This window comes from Hesperophylax consimilis, chromosome 27 (genome assembly GCF_061612785.1).
Source record: "Hesperophylax consimilis isolate HC1 chromosome 27, BYU_Hcon_1.0, whole genome shotgun sequence".
NCBI lineage: Eukaryota > Metazoa > Arthropoda > Insecta > Trichoptera > Limnephilidae > Hesperophylax > Hesperophylax consimilis.
In genome coordinates, this window is record NC_142862.1 from 17,113,987 (window position 1) to 17,141,362 (window position 27,376).

The following is a 27,376-nucleotide window of genomic DNA, read 5'->3' on the forward strand; positions in this document are numbered from 1 at the left end:
TTCAATGTTTTAAGGTACTTTTCAGGTACAACAGTTGAAATGTTTGTATGGAGAAAATAATATGCTTCTATGGAAAAATAGTTTTGAAAAGGTTATATTTTGAAAAATTACCTATTTTAATGTTATTTTTACTTCTACCATCATGTAGAATCACCTCCCGAATTTAGTGCACTTTATCCACTTTACTGAGAAATAAACTTAAAAAATGATTCAGTTTGGTTAAATTTTATTGGTTAAATTGGGCTTTTACAAAAAACATTAACCACAGCTGAAAGCGGATTGATAAAAATAACAATCAAAGTGTGAAATTCAACAGTTTAGAATATTATTTAGCATTAGCATCTACTTTAATCAGATAAATGCCATTATTATTTTTATTAGGAGATGTTAACAAAACGATGTTGTGCATTGGTAAACTTAAATCAAAAAGCCATTTCCTCACCAAAGGCCCAAAAATAAATAATCCATGTAGTTAAATTTCATCACAAAACCTTAACAATATTAACAAATTACAAAGTGTTAACTACAGTGAAACACTCCTACATAAGAAGTTTCATGCTAACAAGTTTTTCAAATCCTTTGGAAAACCTTGTAAGAAAGTTCCACTGTATTGTCTTTTTAGAATTATAACTGTGTTACGAAAGCATTATTATCACAAAGCATAAATGCTAAAAAGATATATTGAGGGTTAAAATGTGCTGTTTACAAATTATAAGAGTTAACAACTAATCAGTTAGTTTATTGTTAACGAGTTGTAAGGACATTTAATAATACTACTAAAGTGAACTAAATACAATGGATATAACGATAACTAACTCTTAAAACTGCTAAATAATCATTTTAAATATTATTGTTCACAACAGTTTTAGATATTACTATAATCATACTTTGGGATATTAAGAGATACGTGTTACAGTACAGAAGATAATATATTGTTACAATGAAAAGGTAGAAGGAATCCACCATTCTGAGAAAACACAATAAAATAAATAAATTATTGCTCCCACCAAATATAACATTAATTTATTTATTTTTCTTACACTTTTTTAACTGTGGATTTCTCACTTAAACTTACAAAAAAATAGTAAATGGCAGCTTCAAACTTCTAGGATGTTCAATTAAGAAGTTGTGACTGATTTAATTTCCATATAAATACATACTCATTTAAAAAAAGACTTTCAGATTAAAATTATTTCTACGATTTCAGTGTAAATTGAGTGATTTTACAAGCTTATACAATAGAGATTTCTATTAACAAAAACATAGGACCTACGGAACACAGAAAGGTGTACATTATATTAACTGAGCCACATTTGTCACACTTTTCTGGTGCATTTTGATATCTTACATCAAATAATTGATGTGCCAAAGACAAATCAAGAGAAAGGGCCTTCATCCACAGATATACGCAAACATTCGATACTCGTGTCTCAATTCCCTTGTTGCCAACTTGTTGCGCGCAGTCCATACAAGTCACTACTGAAATCAGGAGACAAGAGTCGCCACCAATCATTGTTGAATTCTCCAAACAGCAAAACTAGAATGCTTTCATAACTTCCCTTTCATAACAACCAAACAGTTGCAGTAAATGTCATTATTTGTCGACAGTTTTGTTCCTAGCATATCATATTGATCTAAGCACACGCATTGTTACAAAAATTTCTGACGCATTCACTTGTGATGCCATGTTTAAAGTTTCAATTGCGTGACGAGAGACTGCGCAGACATATGGCAGTAGTCACCAAGATACTTGAATCACCGAGTATCGGATATTTACATATTTACTCATTGAAGAATTAGAAATATATATATAGGTAGGGATGTGGCATTTATAGACTGTACAGCTGAACATGCCTTAAGGAAAAATAAAATCCATTAAACATAATAAAAAATTTATTTTTTCAACACATTTTTTCTGTGGCAGCTTTACAGCGCCCGTAAACTGCATACTAATTTTCTTGGCAATGTTCTTATATTTAACAATATGTATGCATAAAATCGTAGCAAAATCAAAATAGACCTTTCTACATTCCGTAAAATATCCAAACAAACAAAAAGTTTTTTCTAAGTTCACAGCAAAATTATACAATATTTAAAAAAAATCTACTTAAAAACTAGAGTATACATGGAATGCTTAATAATGTAAGGTTTAAGAGCCAAGAGGCATTAAGTTATTTTTTGTAAATTATTAAGAGACAAATTATTCAAAAGTGAGAAAAGATGAGAATCACCATAATGCAGAAACGCAAACAGCAGATATTAATTCTGTTTAAATGTCTCTTGTGTAGGTACATCAATTTGGTAAAAATATTGAATTTAAAAAATACTACCAGAAAAGAGACCATTTTTGTTTTTCAAGAATGGGACATTTATTTTTATCATTTATTCACAAATTTACTTATGCCTTTCGACTCTGGGCCATTGATATAATATTTATTTAAAAAAATTGTTAATAATATGTTTGACTAAACTAAAAATTATCTCCAATACACAACTAAGACTTATTAAAATAAACAACAAGGTTTTATTGGAACTTTGAAAATGGTTAGTGTTTTTGATAAACATGATTTAATTCACAAACAGCGAAATTAATAATAAAAACAATAATTGTAATTATTATTAGTGTAAAAGATAATATAAATCAAGTAACAAATTTATACAAATTACATTTTACGATTCTACAAAACTAAATTTTTTGTGTAAAAATGAGAAATTTTTCTTTTTTATTGGACTAAATTCCCACAATTGGTGATAATTAGGGCCGGTATGATGTACAGATTAATGTAAGCAATACCTATCAGACTAATCTATCTGCAATACAAGCTAATATGTAGATGTATTTAAAATTAATATTTGACTGTGTATCAGATATAGCTATTGGCCGCTTACTTGGCAGTAGTTCTCAGGTGAACCTCCAGACAGTAAGTCTTCTGGAAAGCAATGTGTTATCGGGCGGTTAAATCAAATACCCTATAATATTAACAATACCTCCAACTTATGACATTTCCCATACATTCTGTTGGCAACACGCTACACTAGTGCCTCCTCGCGGTGTGAGTTGTGCGCCTTGCTTTTCTTCCATACATTTTAATAGATTTTTATCCGAAATATATTCATTATTTTATGCTAATAAATTGTAGAAATCGAAATAAAAATAGGTAACCTGCATACAACTTTACTGCTTTTTTTGCTCATACATAAAAAATAATTAATTGGCTATTAACTATGTCTTTGATGGTTCAGAAAGGTTAAAAAAATAATTATAAGAAATTTTTACATAAAATTTCAACATATTCATTATATCATTCATTCAATTTCAACATCATCATTAATGATGATTTATAACTTGAACATAGGATGCGGAGTGGAACTAACACATGTTTGCCAAATTAACCTTAAAAAATTTATAATTATATTTTGCATGGTATAATCCACGTTAACCTGTCAACGTTTGTTGGCATCTGAAAAAACGACTCGAGTGTTTTTGTTATTCGTAATTATTACATCTATAAACTGCACACACAGAAACTGTTTTTGGGACACTTTTATATATCAATATTGATCAAAGTACAAATTGGAAAGTGCAAAACACCACAACAAAGTATTAATAAATTCAATTTGCCGCCATTGAAAGAAATGTCAAAGTCAATATGCTACACTACACTTTGCATTTCACTGCAGTTGGACGTATTATTAATTTTATAGGGTATTTGATTAAAGTTATCAGGGTGTTGTAATACAGATTGCTTTATTGAGGATTTTTCTATGGGAAACCTTACCTGAGAACAGTATTACAGTAGATTAGTATTAAGCTATGAATTCAAATATCCGTTAACCTTTGGAACATACTCCCGCGACATAATACTTCTGCAGTGCGCCGAGGGTAAAAGTCCCACAAACAAAATGTATTAATGTCAGATTACCTTACGAATGGACTGGCGCCTAATGGATACAAATGTTTCATACCCAATGAGTTCTTTTGGCATTTGAGAAGTTAAGATCGCTGGAAGGAGTGTAACGTAATAATTAACGCCCAGAATAAAAGCCTATATTATGTTTTTGTATTGGACGGAAAATATCAAATAAAATATTTTTTAACTGCTGCAGAATGGTACTAGCAACATCCTGACATAACTTTTACAATGCCGGCCGTTTCAACGCAATCTGTCCCGTTACGCAGCATGTTTTGACAGATGTATGTGGTTCACTGAATAATGCGTATTTATGTCTAGTGGAAATGGTTTAAAACAAGAATAAGATAAGAGTAAGGGAATTCCAAAAAATACGATACATAACCAAGTTTTTTTAAATTTAAAAACTAACAACACTTAAGAGCGAAAGTTTCACTATTTTCAACATTGGCATTTTAGACTAAGTTCATTAAAAGAAAGCTGCACTTTTTATGAAATTCAGAAATAATAACACACATATTTAGTTGTCACTTTTATCAAATCCCCTGTGTTCGTTTCAACTGTGAATTACCCGGAACCATACACGCAGGTAAGAATGTTTTTCGTGATATTTATAAAAAAAAATTTTACTAAATAAAATATGCATATGGGATCTACAGAATAAATAAAAACTCATTACAAAAATAATATATTTCATGAAAAAGTAGTTGGAGTGAGAAGAGAGTGAGCCGTTTCCAATATTGGAATAAAGCTGGGATGACCAAGTCGATCCGGAAAGAAAATCCTTTAAATGTGCCTGAACTAATTATCATTTACAGTGCCAACTTTCTTTTTTGTTTTAAAATCATTAAAACATAAAGACTAAATAAAATTTTTGAGTGGGTTCGGTGAGACCATTCACATAAGTCTTTCTGAAGAATCAAAGGACGCTTAATCATTTCATGATTCGTCCTAGCCGAAACACAAACCCTGGTATCGGTAGCAATAAACAAAAATGGCAAGAAGAAAATTGCCAATTTTTTTAAAAAGATAATTCGCAAACAATAGTTTCAGATAGATGCCAAAGTAGAGCGAGATGGAAATGATTTATCAAAAGAACGAAGACGAAATAATAATTACTATGTACACTAAAAATATATCAAAATAAAACTATAGGCACCAACATCAAAATACTTTTAAAATGTTTCATAGGAAAGACAGACTCATTGAATTTAATCAAAGGCAAATTACTACCCATTACATGCACATCTCTCCGCCATTTCTTAATCAATGTACAGCTGAATGTACATAGCTTTGTGTAAGCAATACGATTTATTATTAAAAATTAATTATACTTTTATACAAATTGGCCAAAAAGAATCATTATTTGAATAAGCGGGAAATAGTAAATAATGTAGAGGGAAAGCATTCTACACAATATTGAAAACCTCCCAAAATGAGATCATCATATCGAATCATAAAACCAAATTACAAAATAATAATCCACAAATCATACTTCCATAAAAAAATATATTTACAAAAATGACGAATTACTAAAGAAAGTATTTATTATTATAGAACTATTTTACCGAAATAAATATAATATATTCGCTAATTTAAAAAATATTATTTTTCGTAAACGTAGGATAAAAGATTTATTTTATGTACTATCAAATGGAAGCAGTATTGACATTCATCGGATTATTCTCAAAATGCAACTTTATTTTGCAAATAATATTCGAGGTTAAAAAAACTAACTTTAAAGGCGGGTCGCTTGCGCACAAAATGTTTTGTTTTATAAAAAATGTTTTTTCTGCGGCTGATGGAAAGCATTTGTTTTGCGTAAATGTTTCAAAAAAACAAAACATTTTGTGTGCAGGAGACCCGCCTTAAGCTGCACACAACTTTAAAAATTCTATTTATTAAAAATTTACTGATTACATTTTCTGAAAAATTAAAGAAGTATTTTGCTTGCAAACTCAAATGATAAATATTTCACATTTGTTTGCAGCGTTTAAGCATTGGTACTAAGAAACTCATTTAAAGTATAAAAAAACTTTCATGAAATGAGATTCTTTGGAAAAAAAAAAACAACCGTCTTGTTGATAAAAATAAAAATTAAAGATATTCTTAATACATAAAACTTACGGTCAATTAGTTATATTGTTACTAACTATTTAAGGCATAACGGTTAAACACTATATTAAAGATGCCAAAAAATGTGCAAGGTCAAAATAAGGCACTGATGTTACAGCAGTTCTAACACAAAATATGTAACAGTTTCAATATTGCAAAATTCAAAATGTAAATGGCGGATGCCTATTGGTTATGTTTTAATTTAGCAGTAAACGAAAATGCAGAGTTATTTTCATAATTTATAATCATTTCTATAAATAATAAATACATTTGTGAAGTAAATTTTTTTTTAGACACCACCTTTTTGTTTATTTTTGTTGGTTACATTTGTCAAATATCTATTTAATTGCAGTCGAAAAATCTATTCAAGAATCATTTATCTTCAAAAATTGCATATTCAAAATGTCTCACAAATCATGAGAAGAATAATTTTGAAAAACAAACTAGATGCAATAATAAAAAAAAAAAACAATTATTTTTCAAGATGTTTATCGTAAAATTTAAAATCTCTTTTTTTTTCATATATAATAAAACATATGTAACAAATATCACACGTTGCTTCTTCTACTTTCACTCACAAACAAAAAGACCACTGTCATAGTAGTCAAATGCAAACTTATGACAAAAACTAAACAGCGGTCATTTTAAAATCATAATTTTGTAACAAGAATTCAAAATTGGACACTCCTCAATCAACTTACTTTACAAAACAAGTCATCCAAACCAACGTTACTTCAAAATAATTATTATTAAAAACAGGAGTTAACCTTTACAACGCTGTCTTTTTTAATCTATTCCGTTAAGCGGCACATTTTGACACAATTTATAATGTTTTATTGAAACTTCATGGATCACAAATGCAACATCCGCATATGGGGATAGCCGCCGACGGCTCACATATGCGCCAGCCGCATGGATCAGGTTGAAAAAGATTTAATTGAACATTGTTTGAAAAATGAATATTGTTACATCGAAATTCGGATGTTTTAAAGTTTGTTCAAAATTGTACGTTACTCGTGGAGCGTCCAAACTTGTAGGAGCGTGTCTGTCTCCGGAAAGCGAAAGCGGGGCGGTTCTGGCTGTCAAGGGCGACGACTCCCTTGGATTTGGGCGAGGACTTCTGGCAGCCGCTGCGGGTCTTGACCTTGAAGCCGCGCCCAGAGCTGGTCAGGCCGAGGAGGGTTTCCTTACCGGTGATGTTGGTGGCACCGAGAGCGACGGCAACGGTGGGGGCTATTGACTTGATACACCTGGAAGAATGCACTTTGGTTAGTATTTGATCATTATTCATTTCTAAAGAAATGGTATAATGATCTCATGATTAAATAGCAGTATAGCATAAAATTTGTTTTCTGAAGCAAACGTTCACGAAATTGGCACAGCGAGAGTTTTAAGAAAAAATCCATGTTTAAGATTAACAAATATACTTTTTTATGTTAATGAAGTTTCGAACAGGCAAATATGCATGACAAAAATTATACCATTTCGGGCTTTCAAGCAAATGCGTGCAATATCCGCTAAGGATTAAATCAATGACATGAAAATGATTTTTTTTTTAAAAGGTGATAAAATATGCTTTCAAATATTATTATCTGTATGAATAAAAATATAAATGTTCGTTTGTACAAAATCTTAAATCTCCGAAAGTTTCAAACCAAAACATTGTTGTATTCAAATACGCATATGTTTTTATATACCTATATTATATAGATGTCACTTGTGACAGGTACAAATATGCTTTTTTATAAAAACAGCGCCATCTGTTGGATGGAAAAGCAAAACGCGCTATTGTCTCTCTATCTGCACAGACAGACTGAGCCCAGAGCAAAGCGTGTCAAGGTACAGCTAGTTAGAAATAAACACATATTTTTTGAAATATTCAAATTGAATGCAAACATAAAAAAAAAATTAAATGGCTCATTTTACATTTTTGTAACCAAAATTACTGATAACATAAAAACACACTTATTTTATTAGAAAAATATATTACAAACGTTAATTTCACCTCATTTTTTGTCGTTTCATATGAAAATATATTAATAAAAAATTCACATTTCTCAAATTACAGTCAGAACCTTTGCTTTCATAGAGGTGTACATTTTAATTATTCTATGGTTTACGAAGGACGGGTTGTTTTGGATAATTTGAACAATTCATCAAATTTCAACATTCATTTTCAAGTTCTGTTTTTATTTCAGTTCTGTGAAGCAACTAGCCTATAATGATATAATAACAGAACTTGAATAGGACTTTCACATAACCCGAAAATGAACGTTGAAATTTGATGAATTGTTCAAATTCTCCAAAACAACCTGTCCTTATAGATTGAAATATAATGCTTGGTGATTTACACCATTTGGAATATATATCTTACCACAACAGTAGGAGAGACAATGATTTATATGAGACTAGATAAGCTATTCCCAAAAGTGAACAAATTAACTCTACGGATAGTAACTGTTTGTTCGCAAAAGCAAACAAATTAGCCTGAGGAAAATCTTTTATAAGGTCTTGGTGGCTGGAAGAAACTCAGGCACCGCATATAATGTATCATAAACTGAATTTGGGTGAACTGCGGTAAATTTAAGAAGAATGTAAATACCTGGAAGCCTCCTGCAGCTTGGCCTCCAGCAGTTCGTTCTTGAACTTGGTGGCCTCGAGTTCTCTGCGCAGCTGAGCATGGGTCTTCTGCGCCTCGGGGCATAGCAACGGGTAGCGCAGGATCTGCGACGCACTCGGACGGTACATGGCCACCGGGTCCGTCATTTTCTGCAAGGCAAGCGTTATGAACAGGGTTAATAAAGGGAAGCTGATGGTTTAAATGTGGGCGAATGGACGGAGACAGGTTCAATGAAACAATTCCCGCAGATACTTTATTAGTACACAAATAAAAAATAAAACCTTAATTTCCTAATTGAAAGCTTTGGAGCACAGAAGTCAGGAGTCAATGCCGTTCTTGTTTAATTGGTATTTCACTTGGACGCTGCGAGGAACTACCGTCATTGATGCCATTGTTTATCAGCCGAGCTGTGGAATGATTACCGGCTTCTGGGTTCCTTTTCTCCTTACTCCTCAAAAAAAACCCTCCATACAGCATTCTTGAAGTGTTTGAAAAAAATGGGGTATGCCCAGAGAAGCATTAAACTCAAATACCACCGATCTGCTTCCAGTCCGTCATGTCATAACTGAACTAGTCATACTAATAAACAAAAAGATTCTGAATGTAATATTGCAAACAAAATGTTTACAATATTTATGGCAGGTAATCCAGAAAGCATAAAGCAGATGGTACTAGTACCAGACCGTTATTGAGGGAAATAAAAAGTGAAATCTAAAATAAACTTAGTGTTTCAAGCGTTTTTGCTAAAAAATTTTAGCACCTTCTCATAGCATACAGGTTTAAATCGCATATCAAAAAATTCCAGCTAAGGCGAAATTCCAAAGCCAGCAGCGCACAAACGGTTTGTCGGCAGGAAAAAATTCTTGTCACTGGTGCACAAACGGTTTTCCAGAGGTTAAAATGAATTTATTATTTAAACAATGATAATACAAATTTCTACATGTGTCGTAGAGCTCTCAAAATGACAAGCAAATTATATTGTAACTGTTCTCCTTTCCATTTAGTAGTAATCGCATTCCGTGAGGTCATGTCATAATTCTAACAAAATTATATAAATAAACGCGCCAAAATGCCCTTGTGACGTGTGCGATGAGAAAGTGTTTCCAATAGTATGAACATATCATTCTAAAGTATGCGCAAATTACTTATTATTCTAAGACTGGACTAATGGCGTAACATGTGCGTCGGTCTCATACGGTATGGATGAATGAATGAAGAGCTGTAGTGCAACGCTGACAGCCCGCGAGTTTACACGCGCTGTGTACTGGGACTATTGGTCCAGCTTATCAGCGCTAAGCCGTCGGTCGACCGACGCATTTACTATGTGTCAGAGTGTTCAGTGTTGGGAGTGCATGTTTACAGTCTTATTGAATGAATATTGACAGAGCGGGTTTGGACTTACCTAATAATTTATACAAACATCGAGATGCTCAAATGTTGACTTGAAGTGTGTGAGGCACAGTTTCCAGTCTTTGTTGAAAATGATATCGGTAAAAACGACTTAATTAATTGAAGACGATTGTACTCGGCGGCCATCGGTGCGGCACTATGGCATCATCCCGTAACTGAAAGTCAGCAACCGAGGGTACGCGATTCCCTAAGATTTTCATTGCCATTAGAGAAGTAAGAAAGTGAAGGTGGCATGACGTAAGTACAAAAAGCAGTGACGGCTCTTTGGTATGTGCATTCCACTGCTTGTCTTGAGTCTTCACATAACTTACAATGATATAATATGTGCCTCAGTTATGGATATAACAACACTCCAGTTATAATTCTTGCTATCTTCTAGTACATGACTCCCATGCAAGCGCTTTACAAACTTTACAGCATCCGAGACAGCTCGGCCTGCCAAAATGGTTATATGGGCGAGACCGATTACGCTTATAATGGCAAATCAGTGTTGGAGCAATGCAGATATATAACTAATCCCGTGCACTATCAACGCATGCAAAATGAGCAGCCTCTGATAAAGACAACCTACGCGCAGTAGGTGGACTCATACAGCCTTGCATAATGTTTAAGTGAGTAAGAACATTATCATATAATATACAAGCACACCCGTGATATAGATAATAGGATGTAGAATTTAATGCAACATTTGGCTGATTCCAGATTACCTTCAATTGAAATGTTTCAGCTTACCTTTATAAGTTGGTTTAGTTCTCTGCTGATTTTGGGAAGGTCTTTAATATTTCCATTTCTAATCTCGTGCCACTGGGGCCCGTTCTTGGGCAGGGGTCCTCCACCACCGGCTTCGTAGATTGTTAAACCTGAAATCATTATTATATTAGTATGTGAGAAGTAGTCACAGTCCTTGATATTAGTCTATGAGCTCACCCGTTGAGGGCGCTAAAGTAGTCTATTAGGTTAACCATAGATGGCGTTAGCTGTCGAGTATCATATAGAGTACGAGTGGATAATAAATAAGGTAGGAACCTAAAGGTAGGGTCCACATTATTGCAACCGCCTGCTAATGAAGTGTCCATTGTCAATCTATCACATTAAAAGACCAAGTGTTTTGTTGAAGCTGGAGTTTTATTTAGTAAAGGAGTCTTTGAGAAAATCCAAAAACACAAAACTAGTGGAATATAATTTTTATAAAATACCTAAAGCAAAGATGTCCGCTTTACTTAGATTGGTCAAGTCCTCTTGAAGAACCTCTGTGGACAGATAGCGACAGTCACCTTCCTCATGCTGTGGGGAGGACATGCAGGTGACGTGGCCCAGGTCGCCTGCAAAACAAAATAATCATTAATTTTATTATTTATTTATTAACTCTTTCAATATCAGTGTTCTTTCTTAGGAACATGAAGAAAAAAATTAATATCTCTTGATTTTGTGAAACAAGTAGCCTCGTATTTTGCATATCGCTTGAGAAGGATATTCCTTATGGCGTCAATTTGTTTTGCTAGGTTGCAATACTTATTTCTGTTACAAATAACGCAAACATAGTGACGGATCCCGTTGCGGCGGACATGCTTGGTCTCGAATCCATTATTATTTTTAAGTTATGTTAGTTCATATTACACCCTAAACGATATTAAAAAAAAACAATTGTTTCTGTGTTAGGTTTTCTTCCTTTACTAATTAAAATAAACCTTTACGGCCTAATCAAATTAGAAAAAAACTAAATTAAACACCTTTTAGTTTTTTCTTTATTTATCTATTAACGCCATATTGGGCTTATCTAATAAGATTATAAATTAAATTATTAACACATTACATATTATAAAAGACAAAAGACACATACACAATAATAAAGTGATGACAGAGAAGAAAAATAGAGCATACATAGATATATTGTACGGCAGTTAGGAAAAGACAGGGAACTCACCGATTTTATAGACGATCCCGGGGCTGGGCGGCGGGTCATCATTATCCTCGAAGCCATCATCGGCAGAGTCGTAGTTACCCCGCTGGCCGGGCGGGGAGCGTTCCTCCGCCGGCTCTTCCCTCGCTCCCCCCGGCTCGTGGGACAGGAAGATGTTACCCGGCTTGATGTCCATGTGCACCAGCGACATGGAGTGGATGTATCTGGAAAACCAAACATAACTCTTTATTTATTCATGTTTTTAACCTGATCTAAGCGGCTCTCACGTATTATGTGATCCACCGGCAGCTATCCCCGTTGACAAATGTAACTTATGTGATCCATGAAGTTTCATGAACACTTTTAGTACTCCTCACTATTCCGCCGCTTGATTATCCGACAACTACCGTAATCCGCCGTTATTTTTACTAGTTGAAAGCACAAAATCAAGCTCTATAATTCGCTCGTACTTGTATTTCAAATTCAGTAGTCTGCCGCATGCCTATACGCGAGCGAAAGGCTTTGTACACCGGTAGATTGGGTTATCATACTTTTATACACTCAGTTACTATACCGCCCGAGGCGTCTAACTTGTTACGAGTTGACGATTTAACAATAATATTGTTGTTTTAAGACATTTCACAGTACTCTCTGAATTTTACTGTGGGACAATAAGGTCAGTGTACGGTGAGACAGAGATATAATAGTAGTATAAAAGCCCATGTATTAGTTTGATATCTCTCTCATCCCAGCTCGCAATTAGTAAACACGCATCCATAAGGTCTGTACTAATAAACTAAGTATTCAATCTTAAAGTATCGTTCTAGGAATAATCTCAGAACTTTAATATAATAGTGGTACAGCATATTATGTATAACTATTGAGTCCGCACCAAACTGAATATGATGTAAAAAAATCCAGTAAAAATTCTTCTTCTATATGAGGAACTTAGCCTATAAACCAGATGTTATGCAAATCTTGCAATTCTTAGTTTTAATATAATTCATAACTCTATTGATAACCCATTCCTCTTCGAATGCTACGGCTTATATGTGTCCGAAAACTTCAGCCGTAGTCGTCGCCATGACTTGTTCAAGATACCACACGTCAGAACAGATGTTCTGGCACAACATAGCATGACACGAGGAATGGTGCTGTTGAATGAAATTTCTGAAACTGTGGATGTATTTAATTCCCCTTTAAATAGCCTTAAGTCTTTTTTGTATAATTATCTTTCCAGATGTTAAGAGTGTCAGAATGAGAAGTTTGTACTGTGAAAGGATTACTAATCTGTCGCACAATAATATAAATAAATAACATTTATCAACAAACTGTTTATCATTTCGTTTCATTCTGCCACATTTTTTGTTTGAATAACTTTACAAAACGGAGTCTTCTCGCAAGCATATAAAAGTCACCACAACTTTAACCACTTAATACTCGGTTTTTTTTAACAAAAATGAAACTAAAAACATCGGGTTATTTTATTTTTTATAGAGTTAACATAATTTTAAATTGACCAGATCAAAAAAAAAAAAAAAACAGAAGCAATAAAAAAATGTTAAAAAACTTAACCATATTCAAAACAATAAAACAAGAATAACTATAATAAAAAATAAAAACAATAAAAAAATCTGGCGAGCGCAGTTTGTTTGTTTATATAAGTCAAAAGACGCGAGCAGTGTTCGGGTTGTCGCAGTACGATACACGCACTGTCCGCGAACACCGCTCGTTCAAAAGCATTAAGTGGTTAAGACAAACAATTTAAATTTTACAAAAGATAGTTTTAATTTTGAGTATATGAATTTTTTATGAGTGCACTGTTGTCTGGCCCTTTCAATAATTGAACAAATATTTCAAAACGTGCTGCATGGTGGGAGATTGCTTTGAAAAATTTGTAGAGGTTAATATCATCTGCTGACCTATTATTTATTATAAGTCATTAATAAGAATCCTAAATAAAGCAGCACTCACTTGAGCCCGTCTGCCACGTGCGCCAACAGGACCAGCAGCTGCGGCTCGCTTAGTGGGCCCCGACTCTCCAGCACGTCCTGCAGGGAGCCCCCATCGCAGTACTCGTTCTGGATTATCATGTGATCGTCCTCCGCCCATGCTGAATAGTATCTGCAATACAAGTAAGCAATTAGTCATCAGAATAGATAGGTAAATACAGTCAGAAGTCGGGTGAAAAGTTGAAATGCAGAGGTTCTCAACCTTATTTGTCTCACTGCCCATTTTTGAACTATATTTAAATATCTTCTGTGCATTGCTTGAAAGGGATCTTCATATAAGAATTTAAGATTAACCCTAGTATATTGACCGTTATATTTCTTAAAGGCTTTCAGCTTTCAGAAGGTCAGAGGATTTGTGTATATTTCTGCACTGCAAAAAAATCCAAATAAATGGAATATTTCTGAATACAGTAGAACCCCGTTAATTCGAACCCCGATAATTCGAAAAAATGCGTAATTCGAAATTTTCGCCAAAACATATTTCCGCAGAAAATTTTTTTCATACAAAATGGTTTTATAATTCGAAATTCGTTAATTCGTAATTCGAAATTTATTTTCGTCCGCGCACGAAAATTTGTTTGTGTAATTCGAAAAAATTTCATTTTTGCGAAAATAAATCAAAATATTTCGTAAATCTGAATCTAAAAGTCAGCCGTGGCGGTAAAACGCCGAAAAATGTATTTTTACGTGGTTATACATCGTTCTTATATGTATTATTATTTTGTAAATCTGAATCGATTTACACTGGAATGTCTTTTATAATATTTTTTCAAATTTATTTCGAATATTCAAGTTTGAAGGGCTGAGAAAATACGTTTTACGCGGATACATGTCGTAGTTTTACAAGTTTACACCAAATATCTGAATTTAAAATGTCGGCCGCGAAGAAACACGTCCGCGAAATTTCGATTTACGCGTAAATGAATCATATATTTACGAATTTATTTCGAATATTTGAATTTCAAATGGCCCGCCGCGACTGAGATCGGCCGCGAAATCTCGATTTACGCGGAAATATATGGTATTTTTACCAACTTTACTTCGAATATCCGAGTTAAAAAATACGGCGCGACGAAAATCTGCCGAAAAATTTCGATTTACGCGTAAATGTATCGTATATTTACGAATTTATTTCGAATATTTGAATTTCAAATGGCCCGCCGCGACAGAAATCGACCCCGAAATCTCGATTTACGCGTAAATATATGGCATTTTTTCGAATTTATTGCGAATATCTGAATTTAAAGGGCCGGCCGCTACGGTAATCGGCCGCGAAAATAAAGAAATAATTGGTACTAATACGAATTTACTCCTAAAATACCACCCGGATTTGAAGAAGTGGCCGAGAAAATCGATTTTCTGCGTATTTTTTTTTCTTTTTTTTTTCATAAAATTTTGAATTACGTAGGAATTCGTTAATTCGAAATTTGATTTTTGATGTCCCGTGGATTTCGAATTAACGAGGTTATACTGTATATCTGAAAAATAAATACTGTTTTTGAAAGGTGATGAAATACGCTTTATAATTTCATTATTAGAAATCAACATATCATTTAAAAGAAAAATAAATAAAAACTTTTAAAAATGACTCGTCTCACGTTTTTCGTCAACATTGAACTAAAATTACTGATAAACAAAAAATAAATACACATTTTACTAGATAGATGTATTATAGACATTATTGTCAACTCAATTTTTATCATTTCGCATAAAAATAATGAATAAAAAACCTTTGGTTTCATAGAGGTGAAAACTTTAGTTCTTCTGTGGTTAACATCTGGATTTGAATATAAAGCGTGGTGTGTTCTCTTTCTAACAGTTTAGATCATATTTCTCACCATATGATCTAAACTATGTGAAACATCAAATTTCACATTGTGAAATTAAATAATAATAATACATTTTTAAATTACAGCTACGTAATTGAGAGTGAGGCTATGAAAACTTAATTTTGAGGTTTCGAGAGGTGGTGGCGACGGACTGTGTGCGATACTCAATATCAGTATCAGATACTTGAAGTGTTTTAGTTCACTTTCAAGGCAATATAGTTACTCTGAACCGTGTGACATTTGACCTTAGCCGTTATAATAAGTACATTTTCACCCATTTTTCTTTAGACTTTGAGTTGATTTGATTGTATGAATACCATAATCTCTCCCTACCTAACGACGTGGTGGTGCTTGCCCAGCACGGCATGCGCATACACCTCGTTGAGCGCTGTCTTCTCGCCCACGCTGCCCGCCACCGGCCGCAGGGACCGCTTCACGGCATACACGCAGCCGTCCAGCCGGTTGACACAGCGGTGCACCGAGCCAAACGTGCCGCAGCCCAGAAGGCCCAGCTCCACAAATTCCTCGTGGTAGCGGGATATGTTGGATTCCTGGAATTCAAATGTCAATTTATATTTGTTATTCAATGTTAACACCTATGGGTGGGGGGTAGAGGAGGGGATTATTGAATTTTATTTATTACAACAAAACTGAGCAAGCATTTGATAAATGAGCAGTGGAATCATTTATTTATATGCTTACAAAAAACTAAATATGAAACAATATTAGTAAAACGTAACAGTAACGAAAAATAGAAACAATTCTACATTTAAGACAAATCACTAAAACTACATTACCAACGCTACTAGGATTCAACAAAGTGCTGGTTTACGCTTAATTCTATAAATGGTGTAATTAAATAAATCATTACATACATACAGTTTGATAAATGTGTACTGAATGCATAGTGGCAGTTGGTTTATATAACTATCGGACCAAATGTTTTCTCATGATGGGCCGAAGATAATTTTTTTCTTAATCATGGATGTCTTTCCATCATACAATACAAGAAGACGAAGGTTGGTTACATACCCTCAACTTCTTGCACGGTTGTTCCAAGATATCAGAGTCCGCAGACACGTCCAGGCCGGTGGATGACATGTTGAGGGAGTGGTTAGGTGATGTCATGGAGGTCTTCGAGAGGGTTCGTTTCTTCTTGTTTAGCAGCATTCCTGAAACAAAAGCAATGTTTTAATTGGTTTCAGTATCATCGGGATTGGTTGCCGTATCAGAGAATTACACTTCCTGAGCGCTTCTTGGCATCTTTAGATTACACATTCAATATTAATTGTGCATTATTTGTGTATCACCTGTTTCGACTTCGCCAATTTCTTTTTATTCATTTAAATCTTTAACCTATGGAATACTGGCCAATGAATGTGAATACCGCACAAGAGTGTCAACTGCTCCCAACCTTTCCAGAGCCTGTGAGACAATGGCATCCCCAATTGCGGTAAACATCATATCAGTGATGTTGAAGGGAATGGGGAAGGAAAAGAGAAGGGGAAGAGTTAGTTGCAAAGTACCTGGCTAATCAGATCTGGTCTTTCACCAGGGCGATATCTCTCTGGGAATATCTACCAACTCCTCAATGAATGTAGAAATCTTTCACTAAAATTCATCATTATTTCGTAAAACTTGCAGCATTATCCTCACATTATATTGATAAACTTGTGATCAATATAATGTGTGGATAATGTACTAAAATCGTTATTACTCCTGACCCAGCGATTCGTTTCACAATTAATCAGATTCAGAAACATAGAAAACTTTTAACATTTAAATTAATTTATGCAATCAATGTACATAATCACCATAGACATATGAATATTAGTAGACCTGCCCTAAGTGATTAAAAGCGTATTATTCCCCACTCCCCATACCGGTTCCATTGGAGCCGGCTGGGCACGCGTATGGCTTCCCGTGAATCTTGAGAATGTGACGTCATCATTCTTGTTCGAACTAGCGTCGAGCTATGGTCGAGGCATTTTATGAAATAACACGGCAAAATAGTGGCTTGTGATATGAAAACTTGTAAAAATAGATGTGAAAAAGAGAATAAAACCAATTGTCGTATTACATTCCATATGTAAGCATCATTTTAAGCTTATTCACGTCGTATAATATGAATCAGTTGTAGAAACATATACTATCACATCGAGCCAACATTGGTCGAATGTATCGATTCTCAAGTGTGCGCATCGTTGTTACTGGAAAGTAAATTATGAACACTTATAAAAGTGTTTTAACTAAATACGTAAACAAAATATTCGACTCTGGAAATAGAAGAATTTTTTTTTGCCGAATTTGGACTTTGCAAATTTGTTCATAACGTGGCGAGTAATTTGCGCTCCCATGTAAAAATGTCTATTCATTCAAAAGCAGATTTTACTTTTAAGAAGTAAATGGTGATATTATAATGCGAGATGCCTATATACTGTCAGTTTGATTTATTGACGAATCACAGTCAGCTTTACCCCCTTCGTTCTTCAACAGTTGATTTTACCCCTCACCTTTAATTTCTAGTCTATATATTCATATGTCTGTGATAATCACAGTAAAAAGGGAGGACCATGTCATTTTATGTATGTATTAAGGTTTAATTTAAACGTGAACACAAAGCGAACGAACTTTGAGCATTGTAATTTAAAACATTGTTACGTATACAAATCGATATATTGGTATCAGAATATATCTATTTTGAACTTGTTAACCGGAGTTACTTTAAACAGGGTACCGCTTCCCACCACCACCAGATAGATAACCAACACATCTGCACATATCCCAAGATGTTCACTACGTTTGGTGACTCAGCAAGGGTGCGCGTATTTATGTGATTGATGGAGGTTTGTCTGGCTTTTTCCTTACCAGAACTGCCTCTGCTTCCTTTCCCCAAAAAGACCCTCCACATATCATCTCAAACATGTGACTCCTGTGTGAATTAATGTAAATAATAGAATGAGCACTTTTATAATTACCATCTGGCGTGAAGGGGTTGATGTTGGCCTCCTGACAGAGGCGCAGGCTGCTGTTAACGGCACTGTCCTCCATGGACGCGTCGTGCTCCCGCTCCATGAGCCGCCGCACGCCCTCGTTGCACGGCGGAGCACAGTCCACACGTATCTGGAATAGATGAGTAGGTGCAATGTTAATGAATTGAGAATACAAGGATAATCAGTTTGCAGGGCAGGCATCACTGACATCAGAAAAGACTGGATATTTCAATGATCTCGAGGCAAACCACGTGACAATCTTTTTGGCACCATGAGGATTCCAGCATGTCTTTAATAAACTACCACACCATTTGTATATTGACCGAAAAATCGAAAAAAACCAGTCTACGCAGAAAAGTAAAGTTTCCTGAAGTATGGTAACGATTACAACACAGTTCTTTGTGGGACTTTTCTAGGGAAGGCGTTCTGAATGGCGAATTGTCGACCTTATCTACGTGGCTATCGCATATATGTGATCCATCAGCAACTAATGTTGCATATAATTCATGAAGTTTCACTAACGCGGATACCTTGTGTCAAAACATACCACATGATCGGACAGATTGCGTTGAAAAGGCCAGTGTTGTGTTGCCAAGGTTACATAGCGTTATGAACTGAGCGGAGGTGTTGTTTGCAAGACAGTACATGTGCAATTGAATATTGATGATGGTGGCAGTTTATCTGGGTCATTGCACCGAGCTTTTAAACGCTTCATTGATTTGAACACGGCTTAACCACTCAGAACATTAGAACGTCAAAAGACGTAAATATGATAATAGCGGTCAAGACATTAGAATGTCTTTTAACGTAAACGCGCGAGATTTTACAAAAATCGATTTATTTCCATCACTAGTATACGGATTGCCATGATTTAAAAAACAGAGTATCGATAATGAATAACGCTACGCGTCTGTATTCAAGAATATCTATGGAATGTAGAGGTGCATTATCTAAGTCGATTGGATCTGTCATCTTGTTCGTTCATAATTTATTGCGTTTCTAAATAATTTATTAAAAATATTTTAGTTTGGACGGTTAATATTTAGAGGTGACTAATAGTTTTTAATTATATTTCTTCAATATATAAAGTGTTATTTCTTTATGATACTCAGAAAAAAGTACATTTTTCACAGCTTTGAAATAATGGTCAACGATTTTTACATATTTTTGACGTTTTCAGAAAATGTATATTTAGAAACGCAAATATTTACGTATAACAATACAATACGATAGTGAATTTCATAATCTTTCCAAAACATCTTTTAGAATGAGGCTACGTTTCCCAAAACGTGAGTTATGAAGCTTTTAACAAAACTCGTAAATATCACAAAAATTTTCACGTTTTGACAGTTCGCAAAGGAACACAAAGTAAATAATAGTCTTTGTCCGAGAGGTTAAGTCATTACAAGCTAGGTTTTGATTATGAATGGTTGTCTTTCACCTGGGCAATACTGAGAATATCTTCCACTCTGGAACATGCTGTAAATTACCTACATTCACTCTGCGCAGCCATAAGCATAACCATATTAAGCATCCGTTTCTTAATCTTGTTCACTACGCTTACATTCCATTCTTTCTGATTCTTCACATTTTCAACATGGTTATACATATACAGTTATTTAGCTGTGTGGAATACTGCGCCTTACAGACAATCTTCCATTATATTACTTTTATTGAAAACACAAGATACACGCAACAAAATAATCAGATGTTGAACATGGGAACCGTCTATAGCGGGTGGACACTCAAATCGGAATGAAGTTGCAAAATCCACCGCAATAGTTTGTGGTGTTGTTTCAGTGTTGTCAAATAGTAGAAATTGCCAGAAACTAAAATTTATTTACACGAGCATTTCCTACAGTTTGATCTGTTTTATCAACTCGGTTGCAGTATAACTATGTACCTGAACATTGTGCGTCTGCATGGTGGGCGGGTGGTGCGACTCCTTCCTGTGCCCCAGGAGAGGAGCACTCAGATGCTGGCGAGGCGGCAGCAAGCGCTGCTGGCAGGCCAGGGGCGCCGCAGTGGGGGCAGAGTGCCGCGTGGGATGCGTAGGCGTCGAGCATTTCTGCAGAATGGTCTTGGGGGTGGCGGGACTGTCGAATAACCTGGAATCACCAAAAGAAACTTTGTTAATTCATTCTGTGCCTTTCAATATAATGGCTAGACAGACACTAAAAAGTGCCAAAGCATGTATGCTACTTAATAAAAATGCCAAAAATAAGCACTTAAAGCAGCAAAAAAATAAGGAATGTACAAAGAATCAATAATTCATTGGTAATTTTTTCACAATCACTGGACGCCCTCAATATATTTTTTTTTAAAACACTACAATTTAATGTAATTACTATAAAAGACAATTATTTACGTCAGAGGATATGGAAAATAATGCATATTTCGTTAAACTTAATTGTTTGTTCACTCGGGGGCCATTATTATTGAAGTGACAATTTTAAGATTAGATTTTTTCTTCTTATATCTTATTTTATTAAAAAAAAAACAAAAACAAAAAAATAGCCTAAAAAACCAATTTTCATATTATTATTATCAAGTTTAATTTGTAGAACTCCATTTTAAAGTTTTCTTTACAAAACAGTGTATGTATAAACAAGTTCTGCTGTGTCATTATTACTGCGCGTGACAGCAGTTTCGCCTTCACAGTTTGATCTGCCATCGGAACGCGTAACAGCTGTCACACATAATAATAATAATTACACAGCAGAACTTGTTTATAAATAAGCTGTTTTTTTTCGTAAATTGAATAATAATATTGAATATAGGTATAAAAGAAAAAAATAAAATCAAAACATGTTGCGAAGAAAAAAAGAATGTCAATTTCCATATTTTTAACAAAATAGATGTTAAACTGTAGTATTTTCCATCTGGATACTACATTTGTTGTTGTGGGGGTGTTAATAGTTGTCTTTTATTAAGTAGAATCGCAATATTATTTCACAAAAATATTCATATTTAACTCTTTGTACTCTGTTGTCGCCGCCACTGCGACACAGAAAACATTCTTACAACTCCGATGGCGCCGCAGCGGCGACATAAACAATGGGTGGTGATTCTATTCAGTTATATACAATACCCACTTATGGGTTGTGCTTTTTGCTCTGTTTTTTATACATAACAATAACAACGCATTCATTTTATTTGAATATATTTTACTGGTCAATAAATATTCTCACTCCATCAGAGACCAGGCTCAGTGGAAAACTCCATATTTTAAGAAAAGGTCCCAAGCAGGACTATGTTTCGTATTTTTTATTATATGAACGAGAAGGTACGGTGAAGGTACAGTTTTCTTACAAATTCCCCAAACAAAACAAATGTGTTTCTGAAATATCGAGTTCTCTCAATTTTTCTATGATTTCAGTAAAAAATTAAGTAAATATGTGATTAGCGTTTTTACAACATTTTTCGCGTTTGATATTAAAATTTTATTATTTAGAAATACTCATGTTTATTTGAAATGCGTACACCGGAAAGATAATTTTATCTAGTTTCTAAAACAGTATTTGTTTTTATGGAAAATTAAAAAATAAGATGTATATTTAGTAGCGCATTTGAAATACACAGAAGACATTGCAAACTGAACAAGTGTTGAAAGTACTGAAAGGTTAAATATTAAAATACTTTATACAAGATTTAACCACGAAATCAGAAATCGGTAAAAAGATTATGATAAATGGTCTTTGAAAATTTGACATTTCAGAACATGGTAAAGAGAATTTAGGAGCCTGTCCAACCAAAGTGACCAATTGTCAAGACTAAAAATGAAAAATACCCTCTAAATAGTATAAAATAAAGTCGCTATCCGCCTCAGTCTGTCTGTGCGCTTAGTTTTTCTTAACTACGCAACGCATTTTGATAGGGTTTTCATTTAGAGAATTTCTTCCGGAAGGTTTTTATATACATGCATATTATAGAAAGTTGAGAAAAATCGATTATTAAGTTATCTATTTAAATGAAAATTTAAATGTTTGTTTGTTCAAAATCTTAAATCTCGCTTTGAAATTTTGACACAATGTTGCATTCGAACACGCATTTGCTTTTATATACCTTTATTATATAGGAAATACATTTAAAAACAGCACAATCTGTTGGACAAACAAGCTTTTCTTGAAAAACAGCACTGTCTGTTGGACGTAAAGGCAACAGCAACGCGTGACCGGATGCAGCAAGTTATTAAATAAGTTTTAAAATATTCATAAAAGACAAAAAAATTCATATGAACAGAGAAACAAATAAAATATGAAAAAATAATCCATCAAAGTTAATAAATTAAATAGTTCATCATCCATTTGTTTTTGTGCAATAAAAACAGATAAAAGAATTGCCAATAATTCAAAATATAGGCATGCGAGCAGTAATGAATTGTAGTAGATATTCTAAGATAATTAATATGCAGAAATAACTAGGTATGTTAAATGTGAGAGAGCGTATAATTTACTATACCTTAATATTTATATTTAAGCTTAAAAATAAGATGCTCCCGAAATACATGTTTAAGAAGGAAAATTTTAATTTCGAAATACATGACAACAATTTGACGGCCGGCATAGTCCAGTGGTAACGCATTGGACTGCCATTCCGAAGGTCGCGGGTTCAAACCCGGCGTGCGCAAATAAATTTTATTTGATTAATTTGTGTTAGTTATTTCACAATTAATTATTATTTCACAATTAATTAATTAAAATAATATATAGTATATTTGCGGCACGTTCCAGAGTGGAAGATACTACCAGTATCGCCCTGGTGTAAGACCACCATTCAGAATTGAAACGTTGCTCCAAATGGCTTTAGCCGTGTTTAGTGACTAGATCTGAATAGCCAGGTACTTCCCCACCTTCCTCTTTCCCTTCCCAACTTACCTTCAGCCTCACAACATCCCCCAATTGGGGATGCCATAGTCTCACTGGCTCCAGACGGGAGCAGTTGGGACTCTTGTGAGGTATTCACTATAAAAAAAATAAAAAAAAAAAAATACATGGCTACCTTACGGGAAACTGTGGCGATTTTAGACTTCCGAAAACAAATTTGTCGGGAACTCAAAATAATCTCTATTTTAAAGGATTCAAGGTATTCAATGAACTACCGAGGTATGTTAAAGAAGCTAAAAGCCTTGCAGATTTTCGTGGGTTATGCCTAAATGCCGTAAAGAATAAGTTTTAGATGTAGTGTAAAGTGTGCCTAAATGTCATACAAATAAGATGTTAGCTGTCTTAATTCTAAATACTAGATATAAAATATAATTTATTTTTTTATAACTTAACCACTCGGAACATTAGAACGTCAAAAGACATAAATATGATAATAGCGGTCAAGACATTAGTACGTCTTTTCAAATAAAGGCGCAAGATTTTACAAAAATCGATTTATTTCCATCACTAGTATACGGATGGCCATGATTTAAAAAACAGAGTATCTATAATGAATAACGCTACGCGTCTGTATTCAAGAATATCTATGGAATTTCGAGGTGCATTATCTAAGTCGATTGGACTTGTCATCTTGTTCGTTCATAATTTATTGCGTTTTTAAATAATTTATTAAAAATATTTTAGTTTGGACGGTTAATATTTTGAGGTGACTAATAGTTTTTAATTATATTTCTTCAATATATAAAGTGTTATTTCTTTATGATACTCAGAAAATAGTACATTTTTCACAGCTTTGAAATAATGGTCAGCGATTTTTACATATTTTTGACGTTTTCAGAAAATGTATATTTAGAAACGCAAATATTTACGTATAACAATACAATACGATAGTGAATTTCATAATATTTCCAAAACATCTTTTAGAATGAGGCTACGTTTCCCAAAACGTGAGTTATGAAGCTTTTAACAAAACTCGTGAATAACACAAAAATTTTCGCGTTTTGACAGTTCGCAAAGGAACACAAAGTAAATAAAAGTCCTTTTCTGAGAGGTTAATAAAAAGATATCAACAAACTATTTTTTCACATGGAGTCATGATTAAAGGACATTATTAGAATAAAGTTACACATTCAACGCTAATTCCTGGTTTACACAAAGCCTGTATTTAGTAGAGTAATTAGACAGGGAACTAAATCACTGTCCAGCGATTGCCGTCTACATGTGCAATTTGGTTAAGTTTGTGCTCCCACCTATTGCAAGGATGTGCGCATTGTGGTGAGGGGGTCGCACATATATTCACACAGCGAATAAAGCTTGCGCTTGAAATGATCCGCGACATATATACACATCATTGTATTATTTTATATGTTATATGTTCTTTCATATAACATATAAAATATTTGCATTTGCCTAGTTTGGGGCATTTCAAAATAATATTTAAATTAAATAAAAAAATATATTTTTTAGGTATTCATGCAGCAATTCAATTGTCTATAATAAAGTCCTTATGTAAAATATCTCTTACTGCTTCAATCTCGTGTTTGAAAAATGATCTCTGTGAGGCTAGCTAGAAAGATTATTACAATCAAATAAATAACTACTAAACAGTGACTACCACTAATGAGCACTGTCCACACACAATGCCATCAAAATAACTAAGGACGGGTTGTTTAGGTTGAACTTGAATAGGTTCTGAGAAAGTCCTATTCAAGTTCTGTTATTATATCATTATAGGCTAGTTGCTTGACAGAACTGAAATAATAACAGAACTTGAGAAAATCTTCCACAGAACTTGAAAATTAACTTTGAAATGGGAAGAATTGTTCAAATTCTCCGAAACAATGCGTCTTTAATGTTTTAGTTACCACTAAAGCACTCCACTCAATACTGATGAGAATCCAATTTATATACTTGAGGACACATTATAGATTAAGGTTATAACTTATGACGCTGATAGCTCCACTGTAACCTCTCCCTTATTCTCATTACTGACGAAGAAAGATTACAATGGAGCTATACACATAATATAATCGCATAATGAAATTGGATAGTTAGATAATATTTAAGAATACGGTAAATACATCAGGATAGATGGTAAAAGATTAACTATAATTATTATTTTTTAAGTTCAAAATTTACCTTTTAAAACGATCCCTTTGCTGCCATTTTGGAATTTCTTTTGTATGGAATGACACTTGTGATAGTTTCGTTTAATCCAAATACGCATTAATTACTTAATTAACCTAAACTAAGAAACTAATAACCTATTTTGCGCATGTAAATAGTTGTTTCTTTAAGTAATTTTTTAAACAAAGTGTAATTTCCATAATCTGTGCCTAAAATTGCGGCGGTTAGGGAAATAATTACTAAGAATACTTTATATTATAATTAATTTAATTTTAAAAAGTTAATTTAACCTGGTGATTAAATTTATATTTTCATCAAGAACGATATAAAAATTTAAAAGCGATTTTTTTTGTATTATAAAAAGATGTTGGCAAATTTCAAAAAGTCATCATCAACGTATTGAAATTGATTCAGAATACATCACGAAAGCATAAAGAAATTAGGGCGAGGCTTTTTTCGAATGAAACTTTCACAAAATTTATTATTATATTGGGAACAGATGTTTTACTCGGTATAAACATGTTTGCCAAAACATAGTTACGTAATCGGAAATATGTCAATTGTGAAAATATTGGTCGAACAATACTTTCCGAGGTTGTAAAAAGGTTAAATAATAAGCATTTGAGTGAATAATTTAGCAAATTTAATATCGATTTGAGAATACAAAAGGATTTATAGCGTCCATATTGGATCAACAGGTGATCAAAGTTTGATTTCGATGTCAAGTAGATAATTTATATTTTTTAATATTCATACTTTTATTGGCAATTAAACCTACATTACGGTTGTGGTTTTATTGCGGGGAACACTCGCAAAATAAAATAAGAGAAAAAACTCTACAGAAAAATTTAAAGCAATAACCTTGTTTTTCATTTGTCAATGTTATGACACTTGTTCAATGTCAATAATAAACGTTTCTAGAAGGTTTAAAATCGACTTAAGGGTATCTTTTATTAGTTTTAAGAATAGGATCATGTTACAGTCATAAATAGTAAACGAAGCGTCCTTACCTCAGAGCTCTCACCCTTTTGTATGGAGGGCTCAAACTTGAGTTTTTAACCGGCGAAGCATTAGGAGGAGTATCAGCATCATCATCCTGAGAGAAATCAAGCTTTCTGGGATGCGGTGGCCCCTTCACAGGGCTCAAACAATCGTTGGAACTATTGAGCGAATCTGACATGTCATAACCTGAACTTTCTGTCGAGATGTCCGTGTTATGATTCCACGTATATTCGCGGTCACACGCGTCAAAATTCAACTTCTGTGCACAGCTCATCGTCGAAACACATTTATAACACCGTTAAACTACACTTCTACGCACTGTTAACACTGCAATTTATAAAAATAACACCAAATAACACTTTCACAAAGCACACTTTCGCAAAGGATACGATGGCGATGACGCACCATACATTTTTCATTATTCTCGTGACGCAGCACCTGGTTCAATTATTGGCCAATCACAGCCCTCTTTTCTTTTGTACTGCAAATCAAGCGACTTGATTGGCCGGTATATAACCACCAGCATTAAACTAGCATCTATTTATTGATGAATAAGATTAAATAAAAACTT

The 27,376-nt window shown here is 33.8% G+C and overlaps 1 protein-coding gene across 1 annotated transcript; it reads right to left on the bottom strand.

Moving 5' to 3' along the window:
* Positions 1-27,224, bottom strand: LOC149410674 (wee1-like protein kinase). The gene is made up of 11 exons (XM_089647721.1): positions 26,814-27,224; positions 20,694-20,898; positions 18,776-18,920; positions 16,830-16,969; positions 16,131-16,348; positions 13,931-14,080; positions 11,981-12,180; positions 11,253-11,378; positions 10,789-10,916; positions 8,629-8,795; positions 1-7,276 (listed from the first exon to the last, which is right to left on the bottom strand). The coding sequence occupies exons 1-11, from the start codon at positions 27,077-27,079 to the stop codon at positions 7,024-7,026; spliced, it is 1,998 nt and encodes a 665-aa protein (XP_089503847.1). The 5' UTR covers positions 27,080-27,224; the 3' UTR covers positions 1-7,023.
* Positions 27,225-27,376: the final 152 nt, after the last annotated feature.

What these genes read in the sequence shown, in the direction of transcription:
- LOC149410674 (XM_089647721.1), bottom strand. Translation starts at nt 27,079, where the DNA reads ATGAGCTGTGCACAGAAGTTGAATTTTGACGCGTGTGACCGCGAATAT. An exon ending in AAGCACCACCACGTCGTTAG is followed by an intron (nt 14,081 to 16,130) that starts GTAGGGAGAGAT and finishes CTTGTATTGCAG; the next exon opens with ATACTATTCAGCATGGGCGG. An exon ending in AAGCTGCAGGAGGCTTCCAG is followed by an intron (nt 7,277 to 8,628) that starts GTATTTACATTC and finishes GCATTCTTCCAG; the next exon opens with GTGTATCAAGTCAATAGCCC.